We start from the raw sequence: 27,439 nt of genomic DNA on the forward strand, positions 1-27,439 counted from the left end.
TTTTTTACTGGTTTTGTGTTGTTTATTAAAATCCCCTTTTGCCCCTTACAAAGCAGGTGAAGTCGATAAAACAAACATACTTCCATAGCTCACAGTTCTCTCACTCCTCACAGGAAATGTAATTGGGTGGGGATCATTTAGTGACAATTTTTTCCAATTGTTATTGCTTTAAAATAGGGATGAATAGAAACACCAAGTATGTGAGCCAGAGCTTTTCCACATCTTCAGCTCTTGTGAGTCCAGACGTGCTAGTTTGAGTCCATCCAAACGGACGGCATTGACCCGTTACATACTTTCACGATAACTGGTATTTAAAATAGTCTTTGTGATCATAGCAGTCCACGAAGTGAGGATTCTTTAACTTTTTGAATGGGGATAAATTAACAGCGCTGGAAGACACAATTTTCGAAGGCACACTGAGAACATGTAGAAAAATAACCATCTTGCTGCGGTGCATAGTCATAAAATATACAAAATTCCAAAAAACGTCCAAGCAATAAATAGATAAAGTGCCAAAAAAAACAAAGGCAGTCCTCTAGATTCCAAAAGAAGTCCTTCCAAATTAAACGTTGCTTGGGCTTGGAGTACAAACCCCAGTGGACTTGTGCAATACTAATTGGCTCAGATGCTGTTAACACTCTTTGTGTGCTTTAGGAGGTGACTGGTACTTGTGTGTGGCCTGTCCTGGTGTCTGGGGACGACTTCTGGGGAGACTCGCAGCAGCTGGGAGCAATAAGAGAGTCTTGAGAGATATCCAGGGTCTGTGATTGGTTAGCACGCTCCTCAGACTTCCTCTTCTTCTTCTTCACATGGTGGTAGTGCTTTTTGGACTTCAGGTGTGCTGCAAATCAGAACAGAAACCTCATCACCATTTCACACTCCTCCCATGGTATTAGAATGAATTACCATTCTTTTTCCAGATGGTTTCAGATGGAGCCAAATAGTAATAGTAGAACAGAAACAGTTAATTTACTTGAAGTTCTAGTGTGAGCAGTCTCACCTGTCCACTCTAGATCTCCAATAATAACTTTGTCGCAGAGATCACAGGTATGTCGGCTTCGCTTGTTTGTCAACTCTGCCCTCTCTGCTCTCAGAGGTGAAGCAGCAGGCTCCTCCCCCTGTACGATAAAACATTACATAGATTCATTTCATTTATTTTTCTATACAGGAAAGAATAAAAACATTAATTTAGGCTCGACTCAGTAGGTTCCTGTTCTGCAGCATAGGACAGAAAACAACATTCACATCAAGAGTAAGCAACCACAGACACTACAATATCCACTCACTCAAAACAGTTCACAGTCAGTGACTACAAGTTAAGTCTCTGCATTTTTAAAATGTGCATCGGAGCCGCTTTTCCTCAGGAGGATCTCATTCCAGAGAAAAATACTGCAGCAGGTCTTTGACACAGAAAAGGTCAAGTATGGTCAAATTTGGTTAAAGATTTTTAAAAAAGGTTGTTGCTGTAGTCTTTGAGCGTACCTTCTATAGTTTAGAAGTGAATCCAAGAGTTTAAGTTTGTGACCAGAAAAGGTGATATTAATGCAGGTGGAAAAAAAACTCAATCCATACTGGAACAGGAAACGGGAGATAGGAGTGGCAGAGGGCCCCCACCTTACAGAGCGAGGCCAGTATCTGCAGTGCAGGGGTCAGCACGGTTTCCTCCCAACGCGACACATCACTCACATCCAGACCGTAAACTGGTGGCACGCCGTCGCCTGGCCCTAGAGACAGACACAGCACATGGACAATAGTTTAAGACTTAACGTTACAGTATACATCATAATAGTGCATTTCAAGATTTAGAAAATAACAGAATGGTAAATATAGTACTATAACAATTGGAGAAGATGTATTACATTGTCCCATTCGAACCACTTCTTAGCAGCAAAGCTCTTTTTATTGATCTGGAAGGCTGTGTCACATTTCCTCTTGAAAATAAGAGGCTGCGTCTCAAGAGATTGTTGTTTCAGTAAATTCCCTTCTCTATCTCACAAATAACAGTGATACATCTGCTCACAAAAAGAATTAACAAAAAATGATGGTAGTACAATGTATGTACTGGAATCTTTCACTTATAATAATCTAACAAGTTATTGGACAGCATGAGAAAGTCCAAGCCAGTTATTTTCGTCCTGATATCATCCAACAGAGGACGTACATAAAACAAATGAACAAAACAACCTACAACATAAACGTATCATCAAATACTTAATGAATGTTGACTGTAATGTTAGTAGAGATTAGATCCAATTTGCAGTAACAGTGATTGGAGCACGGGTAGAGCCATAGAGCACAAAGTGGAAAATATAACAGAGCGGTGATGTGCTGGAGCCGCGCCCCACAGCCCCGTCAACCTGCTGACTCACACCGGCTCGATAATGTCTCTCTCTCTCTCTCTCTCTCTCTCTTACTCCCTCTCGCCATCCCTCTCTCTCTGGACATCATTCTTGCTTTGTTGTTCACCTCCCCTCTCTCTCCCCCCACACCCCCGGTCGGGTTTGTATTTTGCTCCGGTCAGCAGTCAGCCGGCCAGGCCCCAGCTCGGCCCGCTCTATCTGTACGTCCAAACTAGTAACCCGCATTGACCACCGAGAAAGCCACGCCTATAGAAAATAATTAAGCAAAAGGAGAAAGAAATCAGGTTCTTGACATCCAAACAGAAGCCATTAACCTTTAAAAGCATGGTTAGTCAACTCAATTAAGTCTTAATCTTTTCTGTCACAGAAAAAATGTCGTAAGCGCGGCAAAACACCTGAACAAAGAGTGCGAGTCTAGACATTACAGGGCTGGAGACGGATCTGATAAATAAGACTCTTTTAGCCAATCACTTAGCAATAGCACTTATTTTGAAATTGATGAAGTTCATTAAGGTTCAAGTACGGTCAGTAAAAGAACCTGTGGCTGTGAAGTTATGTTCATAAGTGCACATTAACACAATGATAATGAACCAACCCCCGGCACTACATTCAAATCGAGTTTCTAAGCTGCCACCATCTTACTCCACCACATTACCTTCATAATAAAGTCTGCTAGTGCTGACCTGTGTACGACTCCCCTGCTAACACATCAGTTGTATGATCATAAAGGCCTTTGATTGCTGCTGTTAATCAAAGCCTCAGGTTACGCTGGTGCGGTTACCGATTCTATTTAACACTCCACAGGGGAAAATCTATTATATGTGTAGCACAATAACAGGCAGGTGGCTGGCATGCCGCTAGCGGACAAACAGTTAATCTTTTGGAGGTGTTTTAATTCACTTTGAGATCTATCCTTTTGTGCACTTATCTTTCCGTCTCTGCCACCAGCTACTCCCAAAAGACCAGGCAAAGTAGGGAGTGTGACAGTCGACTACCAGATGTTGGACGAAGACGTTTTCCTAAAGTGAAACCCAACTCTCTAGATCCACCCGGATGAATGAGGACTGATGAGAAAAGAGATGCTGCGGGGACAATGTGCGGGGTGGGCGGCTCAAACACGCGCCCGTAGTAGAAGCGTATACATTTCAGGCGCACGGGGAAGATCGTTTTGCCCGAGAAGAAAAGCCCATATCGGCGAACAGCTGCCTTGCCCCCGTCGACAGTGTGTGCGGTGAAACTGTAGTCCACCTGTTGCAACAAGCGGCGGCGGAGTCATCTGCAGCATGCTCCTTGTGTTCGCTGAGTGAGAGGGTTAGTGTGTGGATGTTTCTGCTTTCCTACAAAAAAAGGCAATAAAATGCCCCCCCCCCTGCTCATGTCTCGTGCCCCACCCCAGCTGTGCGGCTCTGGCCGTCATCCACACCGGCTGGCCACAACAGCTGCCTCCATTGAATGCTGCCGCTTTTAAATCTATGGGCACTCTGTCACTTATTGTGTGCTTGTGATTGTCTGATGGTCTAAATGGTTTCATGATAAATGTTTTATATGCATTAGAATGGGTTATTTATGGGTCCACTGAGTAAACTAATCAAATGTATCCAGCCAAAAGCACCATCGATGAGTACTTTGTTTTTGGCTTGTAGGCTTTGTTAGACAGGAGGCCTAGGGATGTCAAAATAAAAACTAAAATAATAATAATCGTGACTATTTTAAAAGCAAAATGAACTCTTTAAAATCAATCCAAAGTCCAAAACCAGTAAAGTACTTTTTTATATGGCTGTTTTTGTTACATTAACTTTATTTTGTCATTCAGAAAGTTCAATTTTGTAAAGCTGGTCACGAAATGTAAGAATAGTCCCATGTAAGACAACGGGAATGAAAGAAAGAAAGTTAAAGATTGAACTGATAATAATAGTCATAATAAACTTGAGACTTGATCTGTAGACAAGAGAATGTAGGGTAAAAATGGGACAAAAGCAGGGTGGACATTCAGCAAATTGTGAGAGAAATGTAACGATCTCCCTTCGCTGCCACACAGAGCCAGACATAAGTGCTGCTGATTTAACCACTCCGTTTTTGTGCCATTTTAAGATTATTAAAATAAACAAAACACAATCCTTTAAAAAGGCAAAAGTTACTTTAGTGTTTGTCACAAATGTAAACTAGCTGTACCACATACATACATAACATTATGACTGTGTAAAAGCATGCAAAACAAAACATACAAATGGTTTTCCATCAATATTCTTAGTAAGGATCCACTTAAACCTATTTGATATAACTTAAAGGTTGTACTAAAGGTTCTGACTGAATAAAAACTAAAAAGTAAAACTAGACAGATAATCTCCTACAGACAAAACTCCCATTTCCCAACAAGGGATGGAGGCATTAGGAGGCACACTTAACACTTAGTAATATTAGTAATGCTTAAAACAACCAGTACAAGGTTCAAACTTCCTGTGAATAACTTAAAATAGACTACTCATCTGCAAAAATAATATCATGTCTTTATTTTAAAACAATCTTATCATTTGTTGTGTGTGAAGGTAACAGACAGTCTCCATGGCGGCACTAGACTCTTTGTTTTGGCACACTCTCGGCAGGAGGAGTTCACTTGAACTTTTTTTGTTTTGTTTTGCGTCCGTTTGAAAGCTCCTACACATGGGTCAAGGGTGTACGCTCATCTCACACCTGTCGGCTCCACTGTATTGGGTTACCTCACTCTCCATCTGGTCCGCTGCCCACGAGCTGCTCCTGTCTGCTGTCTACTGGTCACTTCTGCCTAAACAACAGCCACGTCTCATTACTTAACACTCACGGGGCCCGGTTAAACTATACCTTCGTATCCTGGTTACAAGTGGAGAGCGTGGCAGCAATCCTTTAAACAAGAAGCAAGAATAATGGCTGTATCAAGAACGAGGGTCTTAAATAGAGTTACAACAAATTAAATGTATAAAAGGCTGTGTCTGGAAGACAATCTGTGGTTTAACCAATGCCAAATCAATCATTCCACATTATCATTTGTTATCATTATATCGAGGATGTGTGGTCCTGGTCAAATGTTTGTATTCAACCAAAAAAGTTCCTGGGAGACGGCACTATAAGAAGGCAGTGCAGGCAGTGTCACCACAAATAACAAACAAAAACTCCCCTTTTATTCAAAGAAATGTAATTGTATCCAATCATCAACTCTTGTTTACTTTTATTGTTATACGAGTGGAAAGTATTAAAAAGTTTGGCTATATTGTTTAGGTTCACTTCACTTGCAGAAACTTAACTTTCTACACTAAAAATAAGGAGAATGACATTCAAATATTTTGTCTAATGGAATCTGCCTTTTAACTGTCAGAAGGTTTGTCCTGCGTATGGTTAATATCTAGAGATGACTAAAAGGAAATGTTTATAACCTGCATATAGAGAACACATACTTAGTTAATGAACATGGAGTATGTACAGGCCATGGCTCATGTTCAGCTCAGAACATCTAGATCTCCAGGCTCACCGAGCTGCAGAGGCTGCACTAGCATTGATTCATGATTGGAGCAGATGCTGGACTTTAGGTAGTGACCATTCACATCAGAGAGCCAATTTAGGTTTAAAACAACAGGTTTTCAACTTTGAAACTGGCCACCAAACAGAGGGATTCATTCTGCTTTCTGACTGGACAATGGTGTTGAGAACCAAAACACCAAATTCTAACAAACAACTTGGCCAGCATGTCCAATGTTTTTGTAATGAGGAAACATATCAACATTACAATTATTGTCAGAAAAAGTTATATTTGATTTGAACATGTTTACCTCGTATCAGAGGACACAGTCATGTTTATGAAATGTAATATCTAAAGCCGCACACTGCAGTGTCCAAATTCCAAGTTGGATGCCTGTACATTTTTTTAAGGCAGACGCCCTGGACGCACGTTGAAAAAATAAACTCACCAACAGATGCACGTCCGAGGCGTCCTAGCGCACATGCGCAGGGGAGGCGTTGTTGTGTTTCCCGGTGTTGCTGTTCTCTTGGTGCGATGGCAGAACAGGTGGAGAACGTGGCTTTGGTGTATTTTTTTTACAGTCCACAAACTGAGGCGATCGGCTCGGGGGGCTTGTCTGGGTTTAGTGAAATCATAATTTGCTCCAAGAGCTGCGTCTGGATGATTTTTTAATCAGTGCTTGGGTTTGTTTTGGTCCTTCTTTCAGGTAGTGAAATGCGTAGGTACGTCACTGGAGCGTAATCTCTGATTGCTTGCTTTGTCGTAACGGCCGCCCTGGACGTGCGTCGCCCGATGCTCTAAGAGCAGGATTTGTGCTGCAAAAACGCTGGACACCCAAGACGTATATCCACATAGACTTTTAATGTAAACTGGACGCTTTGACGCACAGTGTGAACGGGCCATAAGTCTTATATACTGTTCCTTTAACTTCAAATTATCAGTATATCAGTTACATCCAGACAGTTACTTTTACTTGAGTAACTGTAGTAACTGTAGTAAGTAGTTTCCTCATATACATTTTTACTCTGAAATTGGTATTTTTGGGACAACTACTACTGTAATTAACGAGGCTATGTATTTGAAACAAAATCTAATAATTAACGAGTCTATGTATTTGAAACAAAATCTAATAATTAACGAGGCTATGTATTTGAAACAAAATCTAACAAAGTTCCACATCTTCTCCATCAGCACCAGCTCCATCTTAGCTGCTACGTATCCCTCACTTTTCTTAACAGCCCTATTTGTGCCTCAATGCTGACAATCGAACCTATATAAAGCACAATGTTTTGTCTTTATGGTCAGTTAAATCTCTTCAAAATTCACAGACAGCAGACACACACTGAGGCAGACATGAAAGGAAAGACAAATTGCCTGATTCAATTTGAGCTATCTGACCCATGACCTCTAAATCCTTTCAGCAACCACTCGAGTGAGGAGTCAAAAAGTGCATATTCCAGTCACACAAATTCCCAAATAATTAGCAAAACAGTAGAGAATATAATTAATAAACGATCCATTGTGGTTGCAAATCGCTCAATTAAAAAGTAGTTAAGAGACACTTAATTAGCGTTTAAGGGCAAAATTATTTAAAACTTAATGTGACAATTTTCCATTAAATTAGAATAGCATTCTATTTGTGTAGCCGTTAATGATTATTGCAAACGTATATTTTTTTTTATTTTAAGTAACATTTATATCTGTATATTTTTGTCGTAAGTGTAAAAAAATGACTTTTTTGAAACTAATGCCACTATTACTGCACTGAGCAACAAATTACTTTATTTTTTATATCACAAGGGCAACAGTTTTAGCCATCTGATGTTCGAGGACATTTTGTTCATTTTGTGCCCTTTAAAATGTTGTCCTCTGACCGTCTCCATGACTCAGTCCATGCATTTACATTGTGGGTCTATAATCGGGCCGCTTTTGGCCCCCTCTAACTTAATTCATTGTCCCCGTCTGACAGTATCACGTCTAATTCATGCCTTGCCTTTGACCCACTGGTCTGTGCATGCTTGGGTCACCGACAGTAGCCCCTGTTGACCCTGTTGCAGAGTTTGTGTGGTCGGGGGCAAATTCCTGTCAGTTCTGTAATGCTTCAAGAGATTAGCCTACTCAGCTGAGGCCTCCTGGAATGCCTGTGTGTGAGTGAGAGCGCGATGGACTCAGGCACAAAGAAAAAAGAGGTCAACAGTCACAGAAAGAGACAAGAGAACAGACCGTTAAGGACAGTAAGGTGAGAGCAACGCTGCAAAACCAATAGGCAGGATCGGAATACACGCGACCGTACGTATGATTTAACCCCGACTGAACTCAAACAATGACGTTGGAAGGATTTTTAGGCACGAATCACAAGCAAATGGTCACAGCAATGTCTATTGAGTTAGTAAACATGAAAAACAGCCATACAAGAGGTTAACTGAACTCTACTAAAGACTATCAACATAGCAGGGTTATAAGACACTACAAACTGTGAAGGAGCTGCATGTGTGTGTGGTAACGGCAGATTGTTTTACTAATGAGAAATTCCAAACGTGTTTCACAAAAAGACTGACCTTGCAAATATCAAACTTATCTAAAGAAAAGAAAAGCCAAAACATGAACCTGAAAATATTAAGCAGAAACTTCAAACTAATGTTTCAAAAGGGAAATCTAAGAAAAAGGAAAAAGCTAAGCACCAAAATTTGAGCTATTACAATTAGATCGTTTCTAAATTGTCCGTAGACTTTCTTTGACAGTTTGGGTGAGGAGGACATTCAGCAAACTGCAAAAACTGGGATTCAAACTGTAGAACCCGCAAAAGCTGTCATTTAGCAAAAGGTTAACTAGCAAATAATATATTTGGTACTGGTTAGAATCAAAAGTGGAACTGTGGAATAAGTACAGATATTTGCTTTTTTGTTTGGGTTGATCTTTTAACCATAGAAATTAGATGACATTTTTGAGTGAAATGGAGACTACAAAAATTGTGAACAAAAATAGTTGTGTTTTGTAGGGCAGTAAATTAGAACTAATTTTATATTCATTATGCAGTAACATTTTTGTAATCTGCCAAACATATCGGCCTCGACCATCAACTGCTCTGGATTCTATAAAAAACTGCATTGACCATGAAAAATAATCAAACATTAGTGATGCATGTGGGGGACAATGTTAGCATTACACACAACTTATGCCTTACTTGAAATTCATTACTGACAGCAGAAGTATCGAACAATCTACAATTACATTCACTTCATAACTTACAAAATTAAATCATTTTGGGACTTGCCATGTTTTAACTGCATCCCAGGAAGTAACCCAGACTACAGAGCTGCTTATAGAGAAGCATCAGCCCTCTAGCACGCAGTAAAACACGCCAAACACAGACATTCGCATGTGACAGTGACCATATGGTGAGTTGTGGGCAGGTAGCACTCGGGAGGTTGGGTTAGATTAGGTTTTGGTTCTGGTGGGACGTAAGCCATTTGGGCCTATAAGGATTAGGCGGCTGGGTTATTGCAGGGCACGCTCCTGCAACTTGGTAGACATCTACATCTAAAAGCTCCATGTGAGACGTCAAGACCAGCCTGGAAAGTCCTACTATATAAACCAACACACCATGTTATTAAAAGTGCAAGATGTGAATAAGTGATCTGGAATATTCTGAAAGTCAGTTCTAATTGTCAGTGGGCTTGGAGTTCAGACATTGGAGGACATTTTATCTATTTATGTATTTTAATTTTCATGTTATTGGGGGAAATTGTTATTCTAAGCCATTTTATTGCTTTAAATAAGACAAATAAATAAATAAACCACCAATAAATCCCCCAGCCCTACAAGAAGTATTCCAAATATGATACGATTATTAAACCTTTTGTGAAGATGCTACTCATCCTGTTATTGCTCATTAGAGGTTGCAAATGACTACTTGCCTTATAATGACAAGATTGCAAACAGTAAATCCAAAACAAATACTGTATTGATTAGTCAGTACCCAACGTTATTACTATATTACTGTATGTCTATAGTCAATTAGCTAGTCAACATTTGTATTAGTCGAGAGAGTGAGCTACAAGTTTAATCTGCCTTTTACAAATATACAAATATGACTTTTCCTTGTACTTTTCTGTATTCCGTATATAATCATTTTTGCATGAACTCCCGTGTCATCTTAGTCTTGTGAGTGCAGTGTGGATCAGAAAAAGAGATACTTTATAGTTTAGAAAGCTTATACCACACACCTTTTAGGCCACGTCTTTAGTCAACCAAGACTTTTAGTTGACTTCAGCTCTACTAATTTACTTATTTCTGTCAACGTTCACAAGAGGCTAGGACCAATTCAAACTCTTACGGGTACGCCCTACAAATCAGCCAATCGCTCACACAAAAGCACAACAGCAGGTTACAAACACGCTATCCATTCAAATTACTTGAGCAATTTAGAACGACCAACACCTGAAATTTAGTAGTCTTACGTTCTATGCAACTTAAGTGATGTGTAACATTAAATAAATGAACAAACCTCATAGAGTCTTTAATTCTGCTCAGTAGGCCGTGCTAAAATAATTACAACTGAACCAGATAGTTAAAGCACTTCAAGCGTTCAGGAAGAGTCTATTTGCATTTGTGACAACTTGCACCAATCTTCGTCTGGGTAAAGCGTGCTCAAATTGGATACTTTTGCATCCCGTGAACAGCTTATCTTGCGGATACTCACGTTTAAGGAAGCGGTTCCGCACCCATTTATTCTGTTTGCGAGCGTAGCGTCTTGTAGCAATCTTCAGAGCCTCTATACCTACACAAGAGCAGGCAATAAGCGTTATTAAATGATTCCGGCTATATTAATCTTTGACTAATGCTGATCTTCTGACCTTTGTTGCGCAGAGTGTCTTTTTCCTGTTGGCTGCAGCTCTCTGGAGCGATCAGGTAGTCATGGAACTCCTTAAAGCCAATGGACTGGAAAATCCCATGTTGATAGTCCTGACTGAGAGTGCAGCAGAGGGAAAAAAAGGAGCAGAGTTTTTTTCTCTTCTTTCCATCTTCACTTCGCTATTTCTTTGAATGATTTCACCTCCATCTAAAGCTGCACAGAACAGAAGACTATCACTGTAGCCAGATGAGGCCCTTCGGGGACAGAGGCAGCATGACATTTTAAGAAGCGAGTAGTGCCGTGGAAGTCTACAGAGAATGGAAATGTATATGGATTTATATCAACTCTCTGTAAATCACTCATTCGGATCCTTCTTTAGTACATTCTTTCCTTACCATCTAGGGAAGTTACACATCCCATTAAATGTGGGGGAGGTTTATCTGATTGATTTGTACTTTACGTTTGTATAGATATAGATAAACACTGATTTAATTAAGGAGTGTTTTACATGATTTTATCTGGCTTGTAACCTTCCGCCAAGCATCAACAAGAATATGACAATACCAATTTACAATGTAATGGCTGGCTAGTGGATACTGAACAGCTATTCTGTTACATACCTTGTACACCACTGCAAAACTAAGTATTTTAAACAGTTCACTTTAGTATTCATATAAATGCGAGAGATGTTCTTCTATATTCTAAACTTGTATAGAGGATCACACTGGCCAGACATGCAAAACATCCAGAGAGATATATTAGCAAAAACAATGGAAACAAAAGAGCCATGGAACAACCTGATAAGCTGCTGGGTGACTAAAGGTAAATACATTTATCACATCACTTTTGAACGAAAGCCAAGTTTAGTATTTAGCCTATAAAATATCTATTGTTTAAGCTAACGAAAACACAATCCTGACTTTTTATAATGTCTTTATTTTCTTTATTTATATATTTGTCCTTATTATCTGATTCTGTGAAAAGCCTGTTAAATACTGATATACTGATCCTTTGTGCAGATTCCCAATATGCCCGCTACATCCACAGTTAAAATTAATGTGACCAAACAGGAGAGGTTGAAATGTGAGAAGAGCCGAAGAGCACAGGAAATGTTGATTCGATGGAGGGCAACGAGACAGGGTGTTTGACCTTGATGTCTAGCCACAGCAGTCGAGAGGAGCCAGGAGGAGACGAGGGCGTGAGCTGATCAGATTGCCCTGTGTGGAACAGTGGCAGAGAAAGAGGAGGAAGATGCAGAGGAGACTGTGGTCTGCTGAGGCTAGCTAAGGTCATGGGAGGAGAAAGGAATATTTTATGAGTTGCTTTACACTCATGTAGGGATAATACTGCACAACTATAGCATAAAGCACACTAGAATACAATTAAATCTTCCCTTATGTAGCCTTTAGGGCTGAAAGATGCATTGCAATGAAATGGAAAGTGCTTCTATGGCAACAATTACACACAAAGGTTTCAATAATTTAGTAGGTAATGTAAAGGTAAAATGTGCACTAAACTGTATAAAATAACAAATCTAATTGCAATCACAATTCAGCCCTAGTAGCCTTATTAATATGGTGAGTATCATCATTGTATTCGATGTATAACTAGCGACATTCCTCTAAAATGTTTAATTTACTGATATGGGAATAGGGCCAGGGCTGCGCTGAAAAAGAGATTCTGAATATAATAATACAAATATTTATGTCCAACTTAGAAATGTGCAGCTTCAAAAAATAATTTAGGAATATCTTCGATAATTTTTGTGTGAAATGTTTGTGCATTTTGACCATTCCTAGATTTTTTTTGGTTCATATTCCTGCAGTCTTGAAAGAGGTTGTAAGGGTTTGGTTAAAGAAATGTGCAGTAGATTGTGCTCATAGGAGTGGCTCCTTAAGGAACGTCTTTTGACAGAGGTCATTCCTCCACATCTGCACCAGACTCTGGAATAATGTCCCCCTCTAGCTGAGGACAAGTAGCTCTGATGCCCATTTTTTGGATGATGACTAATCATGTAGTATTGTAGTGTTTTGGGGTCGTCTGCTCTCGATTGTTTATACATTTCTGTCATTAGCAGCAGAACAGGAACCTGCTGGAAAATAGTGTTTAACTCAGTCAGGCCTGATTAAATGCATTTAAATAATTTCCTGTATAAAGACTTAAGTGAAACTAATGAATCTCTGCTTGAGGATCCATATCAGCAGACGACAATGGACTATAAAGATGATGTGGGGAAATGTCAGGGATACTCTTATTACTGTACTGGCGCAGTAACACAATTATCAAATCAATCTCTAACACAATTATGTATTAAAACAGATCGTCTTGTTCCAGAAAACAATGTATAGTGCACAGAGGGGGACATTCCTGTGGCTGAGAGAAGCCAAGTGCTGCTAGTGCTAATGGTTTAAATCTGGCTTATCTCCAGTCATTTTTAAGAACATCTGAAGAAATATGTCTCCCACTTGTTTTACAGCCACAACACTGTCAGCTTTGTATAAAAAACAAAGAGCACAGCCTGACCTGTCCCGGCAAATACAAATGCAGACAGTTGTTGGCTAGGTTCACTTAATGTTAATAGCCTAGTTAGATGGACAAAGAGGGGAATTACACAGTATGGACAGCATGTCTGGGGCCTTACTTCAGAGAGTGGGTGGGAAGATGATCACAATCCAGACCAGTGGATGATGATGATGGAAAACATGAGTCTAAAATGTTATAACTATTTAAAGGAACTAAATGTATGAAATTTGAAGACAATTTATTGTTCAATACAGGCAAATATATTTGATCTAAGCTTTAAGACTTGTGGAAAGGCTGGTCCATACGTGCTTTTTACCTCTGATCGTGGATTTTATTTTGATTGTAGCGAACATGGAAGTCTTTGAGCTCATCTATCAGTCCTGCAGCAAGCATCTCATCCACCCGAGCGTCCAAACGTTTGTCAAGAGCTGGAGATCAAACATGTTCAATGTTGTTTCATAAAACATTGGTAATGTCAAGTGGTTTTTGAGTAGAAAAATGTTTCACAATCACTTTTTAGCATGTTACCTTCCATATCAGAATGAAGCCAAAAGATGCAGGGGTCTGGGTATCGCAGTGGTCCACCGAGGCCTCCTCCCCCTTTCTGCTTCCTCTGCTCATCCAGCCACACACTGTGGGCTATGCCAGTCTCCTGCTGGATCTGCAGGCTCCTGGAGAAAAAGCAGATTTATTTATGAATTTTCCTCAGATCAGATGCCTCGCTCTCAATCGACCACAACAGTTCCCTCTTGTAGTATTAATTTATCTTTGGACATCTGTATCATGCAATGATCCTTCTAAAGTGTGTATTTCTATTGATTAGCTGACTAGTCATAGAAATATTTGGATCCAAACCAAACTAACTGAAGTAAAAAAAATAAAAAACATAGCCAACCTCAGGGAGAGATATAATGGGATCAGGTTTTAATAAAAATTAAATCTCAAGTCAAAGTGAGTGCTATAAGATACTTGAGAGTGTTAAACCAAATTATTAGATTGTTACAACATCATCAACTATGAATAGGATATGAGTTACAAGTATCCAGTTCTCTCATCTTACATGACCTGTGCTTTATCCCGCCTAAACAAACTTTTAAACATTGATTTTCAAATCTCAGCCAGTCCTTTTAAGCGTGCTTGGATGCACCCAGAGGTTATGCGGAAAAGATGATTCCCGACGTCTCCTGTCAGGCGGAAGAACAGGGTAACCTAACCTGCTCATTCCGTGGGCTGCGACTCATCAGCTCAGTGACTGTGTGAGAGTGGTTGGAGACAGGAAACAAAAAGGACAACTGCTAATGTGTAGTTTCTTTTGGTAGGAAGCTTGACAAGAATGTTTTAAAAAGCCTTCATAAAAATAGAACTCTGAAACAAAAGTACTTGTCTATAAGAAAATAATTATTTGTTTTCCCAACAAAGAGCTTTACTGAAGGATTTAAACATCAACTTTTATTTTAGAATTTCAAACTGACAAGACAGACCAAATAGAGTGTTGACAATTCTAAGATTTAGAAAAAATCCATTAAAAAAATCACAATGTTTTGTTGTTTTTTCCAAATCTAACAATAATGAATCATTACATAATTGTACAATATAATTGAACAATATAATTGAAAGCATAATTAACTTAATTTATATACATTATATTTTAAGCAAACTAGTTCCCACTTCACCTTGCAACCTTGCGTATGTCATTGGGGTGCAACATGGCAGCCATTGTGGGGTCTACTTCCATCAGCTGTTTATGTAACTCGGCTCCTCCCAGTTTTTCCAGTTGCAGTTTCCTGTTGGACACTGTGTCTTCACCATCACCAGAGTCTTCATTGTCCTGCAGGGAGATAAATTTGATAATAACTTTTAGAAAGGACCAAGGAAATGGCCCATTAAGCCGTGTGGTCCTTCAGACTCACCCCTGTGTCCAGCAGCACTCTCCACAGCAGAGACTCGATATAATAGTTTGTTCCTCCCACAACAATGGGCAGCTTGTTCCTACTGTGCATATCCTCAACGTTGAAGTATAAGTTAAGGCAAATAGCCCACATTGGTTGGTGTTTCCTTTTCACAAGATGCATCATTAAAACTTAATAAAAGACAGTATGTACAATTTAGACAAGTTTTAGCTGAAATCACAATCATCACTGCACCAAGACCTGAATATACTAGTCATTAGAGCTTACTATAGAATACAAAGTTAAAATAGATGTTAACTGTGCACAAATGACTGAAGCCATTAACGCAGTTTGCTAAAAGCCTCAGCTACTCAATAAACAAGAAGAGTAGAGCCGTTATAAATAGGGAATGACTAGCGGTGCAGTACAAAGACCAATCTCAGCACATGTTAAGCTTTAAGTGTTTTTTTCTTTACGTATTTTTACATTCACTATGGGTGGCATAAATACTGTTCGTGGCAACCTTGTACAATTGTGCTGCAGTGTGTTATATGTTTCGTTTTAACAAAAAAGTTGTGGGTCCCATCCTTGAACTATCCAATTGTTTGAGACTGCACGTAACTATAGTTTTATATCTTCTGCTTAAGGTTGAAAGTTGCTACAATACATTTGTCATTCATTACCTGAAAGATTACAGCAGATAATTAATGAAAGGGAAAGTTCTGGAGATTAGGAAACTTAAGACATTCTGTATTATCAGAATCACAATGTGCAAATTAAATACACGCTATATCGAATGAATGAATGCAAAAGAATATACAATCAAATGGCTTTTAAGTAATCAGCTGGCTTTCATGCCATCATTTCTAAGAACAGAAAAAAAAATCCCATGCCCTCTTGTCGCAGTTCTTGCACTCTGCTGCCGTCGTCTCTCTTTCAGGGATAATTAAATAAGCGCTCTTACAAGATCAAGGCAATTGCCACAAGTCACACTCCCTCCCTCTCCCTTTCTCTCCCTCTCTCCCACATAGACATAACACTGGCTGCTGCATCACTGTGTCTGCATCAGAGGAAGGTGCGGGAGGTTGAAGTCAGAGGGGGGGTGTTTTACTGAGAGAGCGCTGACTACAGAGGAGGGAGTTCTTGGGAATAGCCGCCGTTGCTGAGTGAGCGATTGATAGCTGATGATGCGTCATTATGTCCGTCACTTGCTCCACAGGGCATCTCCTTCTCTTTCGCCCCTCCCTCCTTTTCCCTGATTTACAGATTTACTTTGCTAATCTGTATTCATCACTCCATTCCTCTCTTCCCACCATGCAGCAGTAAACTATTCTGGGAGCTTTACCCCATCTCCGCGCTGCGCCACTATACATGTGTGCATGTGTGCGTGGCAGATCTATTAATACTGTCACCAGTTATCGCCTCCTCTAGCCCACATCTGTGTGGCAGCCGGTGTCTGCAGGAGAATGGAACACCGAGCGAATACTGGGAGGGGCGGGTTGCCTCAGATGAGGACCCTTTTTAAAAATAAATATAATTTCCAAGTGATCTCTCTTTTTTACCATAACATCTGTAGCAGCAATGACCAAACAAGGACATTGCATAGACACCGCTACAGAAACCAGCCTATGCCATTAATAACTGTCAGATCTAGCACAGGTTTTGGCACCTCAGGGGAGAAGTGATAACAATGTAGTAGAGCTGTAGCTCTTTTAGTTGGTTAAATTGGTCAATTGGCAAATGTGGTGTCTTAGTCGACCAAAACTTGTAGTGGCAGAGTGGCAGACTTTTACTGGGATTATAAGGATTCAGGAGTGAAGTGAATTTATTACTTTTCTACATATAAATGCATAATTTGGTCAGCTGTCCAGCTGTTAGCTAGAAGTACTACTTCATAGTAGAGGTGGGAAATATATTTCACAGCATTTATATAGTCGCAACAGTTGAGTTTGGCTGCTGCCTTGGCCAGGTCTCTCTTGCAAAATACATTTTGAATCTCAATGGGACTTTCTAGTAAAATAAAAGGTCTGTATACCGGTATATATTAAAAAAATTATCAACATTATCAAAAATTACCTAAAGACGTCTAGTGTAATCTCCAAACAAGGAAATAAAATGATATTACATTTTATATTCCTTTCACGTTTTGTGCAATACTTGTGCAAAGACACAGGACACATTCCTGATGCCCCTTGCCCCTTTCAATTGAGTAATTGAGGTACAGGACATGTCTTTCGATGTAGAATTTCTTTAGTCGACCACAGCGCTACATGGCGGTGATGTGTGTGTGTAGTATCAACAGGAAAAAGGATATAAGAGTCAGAGCTTTGTTTCGGAAGTCCACTACGGTATAGGTGCTCACTAAAGGATCCACAAAGCTGATCATGTGATGTCTGCACTGGGCACGCTCCTCTGCTGTCACCTTGTTAGTGATGATGTCTAGACCGTGGTACACCTGGAAGAGACACATCAAGCTATGAAAGATATTTGTCATCTCACAGGTCATTTTATATCAGCCCCATGCCAAAAAGTGTCCAAGTCTCTATTTGTATCTGAAAGAATGTTACGAAATCAAACTTTGTAAAAAAAAAACTAGAGTAACTAAAGCACCAATTTGTTTTGGACAAACACAGTTCGATAGTTACAAAGCCCTTTTGTCTCATATTGAAGGACGCATGTTCCAGTGTGTAGACGTAATGTCCCTGTAATCTTCCAAGAAAGCAGACGCACTGAAAGATAAAAGTTCCCTGCATGAAATACACTGAGACTGTAGGAGTATGTGCATATCAATGTCAAAGCCACAGTTGGACCCACACCGTGTGAAGCGCTAGTTTAACACAGGCCTTCTGTCACTTTTACATAATGCAGTGCAGGGGCTCTCTGTAGGAATGTGACAGCTGAGTGTCAGAATCTGTCATGGCCCTCGAGTGTCCGGCCGAGCAGCGCCTTCTATGGACTCTCAGATTTATAACAGAAAAAACTCCTTTAAAAACCTTTTAGACCTGCCGTCTACATTAAAGCCGCATCTGCTCGGCTGAAAATATTCATAAGACAATTACCGTACATTCTACATTCGGCAAAAATGAAATTGAGGCATCAAAACATAAATTTAGTAAACTTTAGTACTTTTTAGGCACATGCCCTGTATCTAGGTTGGAAGGCTAAAAGGCTTTACATGGAAAAATTGAGAAAATTGAAAATCATTGTCAGGTGTCATTATTTGTCAAATCATAATAATTTAGCTCTAGCCGTCATATTTGCTGGCCATGTCACACCAGGAAGTAAAATTATAAACAAATTAGCCAATTTAGAGAAAAACATGCAAAATTATCTGAAATATAAACATATTCCCTTTGTTTTACTGAAAGTGTAGTCTAATGTGTCATATGGACTTTTAGCACAAGGAGGGAAAGAATCTTAAAAAGGCACCGAAGAATTTCCCCCACTTTTTTCTGTTCCTCCTTTAACTCTCATTTTCTGCAGACACTTGAAAGAGGCTGAGATGACATGTAGCAGCAGGACGGCAGGATCAGAGTGAGGGAACAGTCAAGAGCCATTTAGCATCATGTCAATTGTATGCTTCCTCCATGTGAACAGAAAACATCAAAAGTTAAGGCTGGAATTAGATTATGTTAAGTTTGTGTAAAAAATAAAATGGGAAATACTTTTTCCAGTAAAACTGATATATATATATATATATATATATATATATATATATATATATATATATATATATATATATATATATATATATATATATATATATATATATATATATCGTCATAAGGCGCTGGTACAGCTGGCAGCCCGGTGTAAACGCTCTCTCTTCTTTCTCACACTTATTGTGCTTTATCTCCTATATTTTGTAAATATAGTTAGTATATATTTTCTATTTTACTGTACGATAGGGACACGCGCTGGAATAGTTTTTTAATTCAACTGTTTTTGACTTTTTTCGGCTGGATTTGAGCGTTTTTCGTTGTGTTCGTTGTGTTGTTGTGACGTGAGCTAGCTCCGAGCGAGCCCACCTCGGTACCTGGGTGTTCATCTGAACCACAAACTGGACTGGACTCATAACACAGACGCACTGTACAGGAAGAGCCAGAGTCGGCTCTACCTCCTGAGGAGACTCAGGTCTTTTGGAGTGACAAGGCCACTCCTGAAGACCTTCTACGACTCTGTGGTGGCATCAGCCCTCCTGTATGGTGTGGCCTGCTGGAGCAGCAGCATCACAGAGAGGGAGAGGAAGAGGCTGGACAGAGTCATCAAGAAGTCCAGCTCCGTCCTGGGCTGTGCTCTGGACTCGGTGCAGGAGGTGGGGGACAGAAGGGTCCTGGCTAGATTCACATCTATGCTGGACCATGAGTGTCACCCCCTGCAGGACACTCTCTCCGCTCTGGAGAGCAGCTTCAGTGAGAGACTGATCCACCCTCGATGTGTGAAGGAGAGGTTCCGTAGGTCTTTCCTTTCTGCTGCTGTCAGACTTTATAACAAGAACTGTTAGTACTGAACACTCGCAATACTGACCTAACCTAATACTGATGTGCAATTCTGTCATATGTGCAATTGCTGTTGGAATTCATGTGCAATTCATGTGCAATTACTGTGAAATTCATGTGCAATCTATGTGCTGTCGTGACACATATTCATGTGCAATTACTGTCGTGATCACATGCAATGGTATTTATTTATTCATTTATTTGTCTATGGGAGTTTTATTTATTTATAGGAGATCTTCTACTGAAAGTGTTTTTCAGACTTCCTATAAGTGATCTGTTCTTCTGTATCTACCTCTGTTTCTACCTGCGTTGCACCAATGAAATTTCCCCATGTGGGACAATAAAGGAATATCTTATCTTATCTTATATATACATATATATACATACAGTGCCAAGATCATAACATTAAAGGTGGAATGGACGATTTTTTTCAACACATTTTTTATCATATTTCCTCGTGGCGTGGATAAATCATTTGTCCTGCCACGTATCAATCATAAAAAGCACCTACCGCTCACCTGCAGCCGCGTGCGGTTCGTCCCCACGTTTCTGCGCGCCTAAGCGCATGGATCTATCATAATATAGTTCCTTCAGTGTACGGGGCAAAATGAAGACGAAAGACAGTTCGAGCTGACGCAGAAGCGCACTTCCGCCTGCCTTCTCAGATCGCCGAAAAATCGTCCATTGCGCCTTTAAGAGCAGGAGGCTTTAGACAATCTAAGAAACTGAAGTTGCGATTGAACGCTCTCAAGAGTGTCATCAACCAATGTATCTTCCCCCAAGCGTCAACATTACTTTAAAAAAAGGTACCCCATGTACCTAGGTACCCCATCTCTCCTTCCGTCAGACCGTTTGTAAAGTCTGCTGCTGTTTGAAAAGTGCCTGAGAGTTAAGATTTGGATAACAAAAGGCATAAGAGTTTCTGAACAGATTGTAAAAGAAAATCAAAGGAAAAGCTTTGATATGTTAAAGGAATAACTTTGCTTGGCGAAACAAGTCTTTTATAGGTATTCAGTGGGCTGAGGTTGAAGGATGGCGGTGGGACAAACCGTGCGGGCGCCGTGGGCGGCGCGGGCAAGAAGTGCTTAAAAAATGTTCGCTCGCACGTTGATCTTAATATGGTATTGGGATCGCCGATCTTAATACCTGGCGTTATCTTTTGGGCATGGCGGTGACCAGCCGAAGCATGGCGGCATCTTTTGGGCATGGTGATAAACAGCCAAAGCATGACGGCCCGCCATGCTAAAACCCCTCAGCGAGAACACTGGGTATTTACAAAAAACAAGTTATTATAATTAAAAACAAAGCAACGACCATTATAACCCTCTGACTGAGATCTTTATTTAGGCTTATAAATCAGAACTTTCAAGGGGAATAATATCTAAAGAATATATAATGCATAAATCAATTTCAGAACTATGTATTTGGGCCTCAAAACCCCTGCCATGCAAAACATAAATGGATACATTTGGAAAGTACTTTTGGATGCTGGGACAAAGGCCATCACAAGAAATAGATGACAAAAGTAGAACCTACAATAAAAGGACTGGACTGACATTATACTGGACGTACGGACGATCAGAAAAAATACGTTTAGACTTGTTTTAGAAATTGCCTGAATTTAACAGACTTTGGACTGGGTTGGGCTATTACTTTGGGTTTGATGAACCAGGATGTTTGTTTCTACCGTATTTTCCGGACTATAAGTCCGGAGTATAAGTCACACCAGGCAAAAAATGCATAATAGAGAAGAAAAAAACATTTAAGTTGCATTGGAGTATGAAATGCAGTTGCAAGTGGGAAAATAACAAATAATATCACATACAAGTCGCTCCGGAGTATAAGTATAAGTCTAAGTATATAGTGTAAGTGTAAATATAAGTATAAGTCGCACCCCAGCCAAAACTATGAAAAAAGGTGAGACTTCTAGTTCGGAAAATACGGTAAATGTTATGTGCTACCCGTTTTCATTTTGTTTTGTTGGTCGCTCTCTGGTCTTGTGCAGTGTTTTATATGTTGTTGGGGTTTTTATAATTGAAAAATACAACTTGGTACAACACATCTCTCCCAATAAGCCCCGGGACGGTCGAAAAGTGCTCACATCACATAGTTGTTGTTGTTTTATGGCAGTTGGTATCCAAGTGTTACATCACCGCCAGATTTTATTCTGTGGACTTTATTCTGTGGACTTTATTCTGTGGACTTTATTCTGTGGACTTTATTCTGTGGACTTTATTCTGTGGACTTTATTCTGTGGACTTTATTCTGTGGACTTTATTCTGTGGACTTTATTCTGTGGACTTTATTCTGTGGACTATTCTTTTCTTTAGACTTCATTTTTCAGAGTCCGAACGGCTTTCCAGAGCTGACTCTTCTTCATCGTAGTGACAAGAAAAATAGTGCGACGCCGACACTGGCAGCCTGTCAAGGTTCGTTCGCCACTTTCAAAGTTCCAACAACAGCTGAAAATGCCTATTAGCAAGTGATCCATTTGGTCAACGAGACTCCAAAGTACGGCTGGGGGGCACTTACAAGCAATGGTGCTCTGGAAAACTTTTTGGGACAAGTGGATCGACAGCTCATCGAACACGCGCACAGGGCAACGGCACGGGGTAACGCGCGGGGTAACGGCGCGGGGTAACGGCGCGGGGTAACGGCGCGGGGCAACGGCCATTTTGATTTATCATGTTATGGCGGGGGGGGCATTCCTGAATATACTAGCTAGACCCCTGAGTCTCTGTGTTAAACCTGCAACGAGCTGGCCACCGGGATAGGCTCCAGTCACCCGCTACCACAGGAACAAGCGGTAGAAAATGAATGAATAAATGAATTAATTTCAGAGAGAATTTCAATGGATTTATGTGAGTTACATTTTCTACTCATGATGTTTGGAAAGCTTTTTCTTACTCAGATGCCGCTTGAATAGCCGTGTTGTTTCTAACTGGGGACAACTTCAGATTTGTGGGTATGATAATGTTTTCCACTGAAGTCTATACTGTGGGCTCAGCTGCCTCCTCTCCCTCTCAGTGAAAGTGGATGTGAATGGATGTCCGTGCACAGCTTGCGTGCGAGTCCAGAACAGTGTGTGTGCCCGTGTGTGTGGGACAATGAGCACAGTGTTGGGGCTCCATGGAGCCTGCAGCCGGCCGGCCTTACCCAGCCTTATGCCCTGCACGAGACAGCTGTTCCTCTGCCACATAAATAAAGAGGAGGCACGGCCCAAATAAAGAGAGGGCAGCAGAGGGAAAAAGATATAGAACAAACACATTCATTCACAGAGAAAGGAAGCAGTGGACAAAGGCAAAGACCAAAGACACATGGGGCGACATTTTCATTTTTTTAATTTGGAGCTATTAAAATAGTGCCTCAAATGCTGTTTGGTCAACATTTTCACATTCTCACATTGTGTTGAAAGTTCATTTGAAACATGGAATAGTTTATAATTTTACTGACAATCCAACTTGATTTCAACACTAAGGAAAAAGCTCAATCCTTGATACCAATTTCTAGTACCTCAATGATGAAATGATGATTTTTTGATAGTAATGAATGATTACATAGTTTCTATACTAGTTTTTGTATGGATTTGTATCTGGGTAATGGGTATTGATACTTTTGACAACCCTCTCACAGTCCGACGTACAGTAGATGCACTGCCTGATCAAGAAAAAGACCACCGAAAAAAAGTTCACACGCTCCTTAGGTTGATCACTGCACGTCTTTTTTTTTTTAATTATCTTTAATTCTCATTTTTGGGGATTTTCACTAAACAGTACAATACTTAACTCTGAGACATGCATTTTTATTTTCTTAAGTTTCATTATTTGTATTTTATTTTAAAAGCATAAATATAAAAGACCAGAGAGCAAGATTGAACATAAAAATACAAATAGACATCAACTAAACACTGTGGCATAGTTTCAATAAGCTTCTGTAATATTAAAAGAGGTATTTCCATCCAGTGTTGCATTATGTTTCACCAGTTGATCTTGTATTGATGATGTCAGAGAGTGACCACTGCACAAAGCCTTCTCCAGCTCCAAACACTCTCCCTGGGGTTCAGATCTGATCATCACCCATGCAGCAGTTATCCCGTACGAGGCTCGTATCTATTTGCTTAGTTGAATCCAGGTGGTGACAGACTTTTTTGTGCTTTTCTGTCCAAAATTTGATCTTCTGAGTTTTCTTAAATTCTTGAATCAACTAAAAGGGTAGCAATTACTAAAATGGATCGCCTTTTGTGAGTAAGTATTTTGCCCAAGAATTAAGTGTTTTCGGTATCCCATTTAGATGGCTCTACTGTAAGTCTGATAAGTTAGAAATACCCAAAATCATAAGAAAATGTAAATATAACCTCCAAGTTGACAGGTGTAGCTCATGCTTATTTCTGCTTTCCTACACTCAACCTGAATTATTGTCTCACTTAACTACAACCAAAATGCGTTGTCCTCTTTTCATCTTGTTTATTCTGACCCAAGCGCTCCATCTTTCAACAAATGCATCCTTCCATCTTCCTCTCCTCTCTCTGTGGGGAACAGCCCAGTAATGCCAGACTAATAAATCATTCATGGCACCGTCTCCCGCCTCCTCCTGCCTCCTCCCGCTCTCCTCCACCCTCCTCTTTATCGCCGCTTTACAGTAGCACAGGGCTATACGGCAAAATATAAATGATTAAAACAAAATGTAACTTGTGGTTTGGGCGGTTGATGAGGTGAATGTCGAGGATGCATCCGAAATGTGATGATGTGGGAAGATGGCAGCAGGTGCCCATGTGGGAACACACACAGATACATCAAAGCCAGACAGGTCAGAGCCACAGCAGACGCACAGAGACCGAGCAAGACAGAGCGAGACAGAGAGAAGAGAGTGAGCAGAGAAAGGGAGGCAAGAGGAACTGTAGCGCACATCCGGCCCAGTGTGGGAAGTGTTGAAGACGTCTATAAACATTTTGTGGGAATTAAGCGATGCTGGGAAATTTGTGAGCAATAAGCAAAGAAAAGAAATAGCAGTACGAGGTTACAATCCAGCAATTATAGCAGACCAAGTTAAGCAAATATAGTACTTTAATTTGGTATTTGATGAATTAGTTGGTTTAGTCCAATTAGAAATATGTTACAATCTCATAACGACAATAAAGACTACTTTAATAACAGTCAAGGACAGCAAAATGTTCGAAATAACCACAACAATGCCCATCTCTCAGCCCCGGCTCACAGGGAACACTAAATGACAAAGTCTGACTAATGATCCCTTTTGTGTCTCTTTTGGACACATTCATGCTGCTCCCTTCAGACTAAGGTCACAAGTCACCCATAAGTCCACTGGTCTGAGAGACACCAACTGATCTGTTCAATTGCCCCTGGTGACCTGAGGGCAGTGCCCCACTATCCAGATCACAGTCCGCCCCGAAGCAGAGCCACCAGCCACAGGGTGACAAAGGGTCAGTGATACATGCATTACACCATATTTACCACTCATTTCTGATCAGATCTTTCAGAATCTGAAGTTATCACCAAGACATTTCCCAATCCAACTTTTTAAACTGTTAACAAATGTGACAAACAACTACTTGTGTGTGTCATTTTAAAATTACACAATCAGAGGAAGTTTTGATGGGGGAGTTGTAGGACCCCTGCTGGTTGGGAGGCCTTCCAGATGAGCCTATACCACACAGACAGTACAGATACTGTGTGCCATGGATAGCCTGTTCATTTAATGAGAGTATAATATCCCCAGCATGTCCAATGAACTATGGGCCGAGGCCTTGGGCCCAGAGCAGGAGGGGTGAGAACTACACAATAAGAGTGTTAGGGAGTGTGGGAACCAATTCTCTGTGGTACAATAGACACTTCCCAGTGGCCACAGCGTGCCATTCACTCTCAGCTGCTGGACCAGCGCAGCACGCCTTAGAGTTAGATTATGTACCAGCTCAGCACAATGTAGCCTTCTCCCAAACAAGCCCAGACTGTTTCCTATCCCAAAAACAACACAGCACTAGCCTATACTGCTGCATTCACAATACTCCTGCTTAAACTGTAGCCTGTTAGCTTGTCTCCCTTGTCTCCCTGTCTCACACATCAGCAGGAGCCTAACAGGGCAACTGATTGTAGAGAGGCTGGCTCAGTCGTAAACTAGGCCACTGTTCCTCACCACAAGAGCTGGGAGCTGATGAGATATTCTAGGCAGAAATGATTAGAGTAACCCAGTTTACCCACAAGCAGGGACTGCAGGAGGAGCAGTTCCCTGCAGGGGTACACACTCAAGGACAGAGCTGAAGGAAGTCAGGTAAGACAATGGATATAACCAACAGGCCAAACAGCTAGGTTCACTCCATTTATAACCATTAGACAAGTCACCATTGTCCATGTGGATGTAACAACCGGCTAAATCCATGAGTTTCTGGTGATGGAAACTTAGCAATGTTGATATGCAAGTAAAAATTCAAAACAAAATATTCTATGATGAAATAACGTCAAAACGCCTCCTATAAACAGTAAATTTAAGTAACAGTAGAACTGGCCTGGTGAATAACTACTTTTCTAAAATTTAGTGCGTTAGGGTCAAATTCATTTTAGTCAAGAGCATTTTTCCAATAAGCTTTCAGTGTTTTCTATTGTGATATTATGATCATCTTTATCGGCTTCCTAATGGCAAAAATCCGAATTATGTTTGACTCTTTAAATCAGCACATTCTTTAAAAACACATACCAAGCAGAAACCAATGCATATAAAGACTGAAAAGCCATAGAGGCCTGGTAAACTCAGAGTCCAGAGCATGTCAGTGATGTGCACCAGTTTCCACATCGGCTTCCAGTGCAAGACCGACAGCACCAATGAATAACATTAAAAACAGACTAAAGAGTCGTCGTGCTCTCAAATTCCTCCGACCATTAGTGAGTTTTGCCCTGTCCTGGTGGGTGACACGCACCAGCCGTAGCCTCTCATGTCCGCGTGTCTTACCTGCATGGAGTCGGCACTGATGATCTCTCCCTTCAGTCGCTGGCCCAGCTCCATGGCCAGCTTGGACTTCCCTGTTCCGGTGGCTCCCAAAATCACAACCAACGACGGGCGCATTGCTCTCAAAGAGCTCTGCACACAGATAGAGGACGCCGCCATGCTGCTGCTGCTGCTTCCGCATTGTACCAGCTGACTGCCTGGCGCATGCGTAAAACACTCAAAGATGAGAGGCGAAATACAGTTGCCTAGCAACAAGAAGGCGTTACTCTGGTAACGCTGATTGACAGGGCATGATATCTTGCTCATATATTTTGAGCAACATTTTTCTCAACATTTTGATTAGAAGATGTAACACAAAGACTGCTTTCTGAATATGATTTAAAATGGCACTAGGCCTCAGTAAACAATACAGCAAAATAATGAATTGTTTAGCATGTGGTGACAAATGTGGACTAATAAATTACAATGGGCACTAATGATGGTTCTTATTGTTTCTATGGAAACACTTCAGCACCTGAAGATGCTTGTTACCATGGCAAAGATGCCATCATGTGTTGCCAGGGAGACTACTCATGTGGATGGTGAATGTGGAGAACGAATGGTGATTCATACAGGTTGTTGGGCTACCACCAAACTCTTGAACTGCTCTAGCACTTGTGATTCATTATCTTCTATTGTGCATCTATTAGTACTAAAATGCATCTTTTGTAGTATTAAAATAAATACAAAATGTTGACTTCTAGGCTATGTAAATTGTAAGCATGTGGAGTGAAAACAAATAGTAAAAGTACTGCATTTTGATGTCAACAATTAATTTTTATTAATTTTCCAACTTTTTATTGAGAGGCAATGAGGTTCAGAAAAAC

At 40.5% G+C, this 27,439-nt stretch overlaps 1 protein-coding gene across 3 annotated transcripts; it reads right to left on the reverse strand.

Annotated features, from left to right (window-relative positions):
• trit1 (tRNA isopentenyltransferase 1) lies at positions 1-26,780 on the reverse strand. 3 transcript variants are annotated; one of them, XM_072447640.1, is made up of 11 exons: positions 26,577-26,780; positions 17,430-17,572; positions 15,139-15,235; positions 14,902-15,056; positions 13,757-13,899; positions 13,545-13,656; positions 10,707-10,819; positions 10,553-10,630; positions 1,615-1,724; positions 1,001-1,118; positions 1-841 (listed from the first exon to the last, which is right to left on the reverse strand). In XM_072447640.1, exons 1-11 carry the CDS (start codon positions 26,730-26,732, stop codon positions 651-653), a joined length of 1,416 nt encoding a protein of 471 aa, XP_072303741.1. In that variant the 5' UTR covers positions 26,733-26,780; the 3' UTR covers positions 1-650. The 3 variants fall into 3 exon arrangements, with proteins under 3 accessions (XP_072303741.1, XP_072303740.1, XP_072303742.1); XM_072447639.1 differs by having other exon boundaries at positions 14,902-15,053; positions 15,133-15,235; XM_072447641.1 differs by lacking the exons at positions 15,139-15,235; positions 17,430-17,572.
• Between the last annotated feature and the right edge of the window lie 659 nt (positions 26,781-27,439).

The sequence above is a fragment of the Eucyclogobius newberryi genome, unplaced genomic scaffold, assembly GCF_026437365.1.
Source record: "Eucyclogobius newberryi isolate DKJ021-1_F unplaced genomic scaffold, fEucNew1.0.hap1 SCAF_16, whole genome shotgun sequence".
Taxonomy (NCBI): Eukaryota; Metazoa; Chordata; class Actinopteri; order Gobiiformes; family Gobiidae; genus Eucyclogobius; species Eucyclogobius newberryi.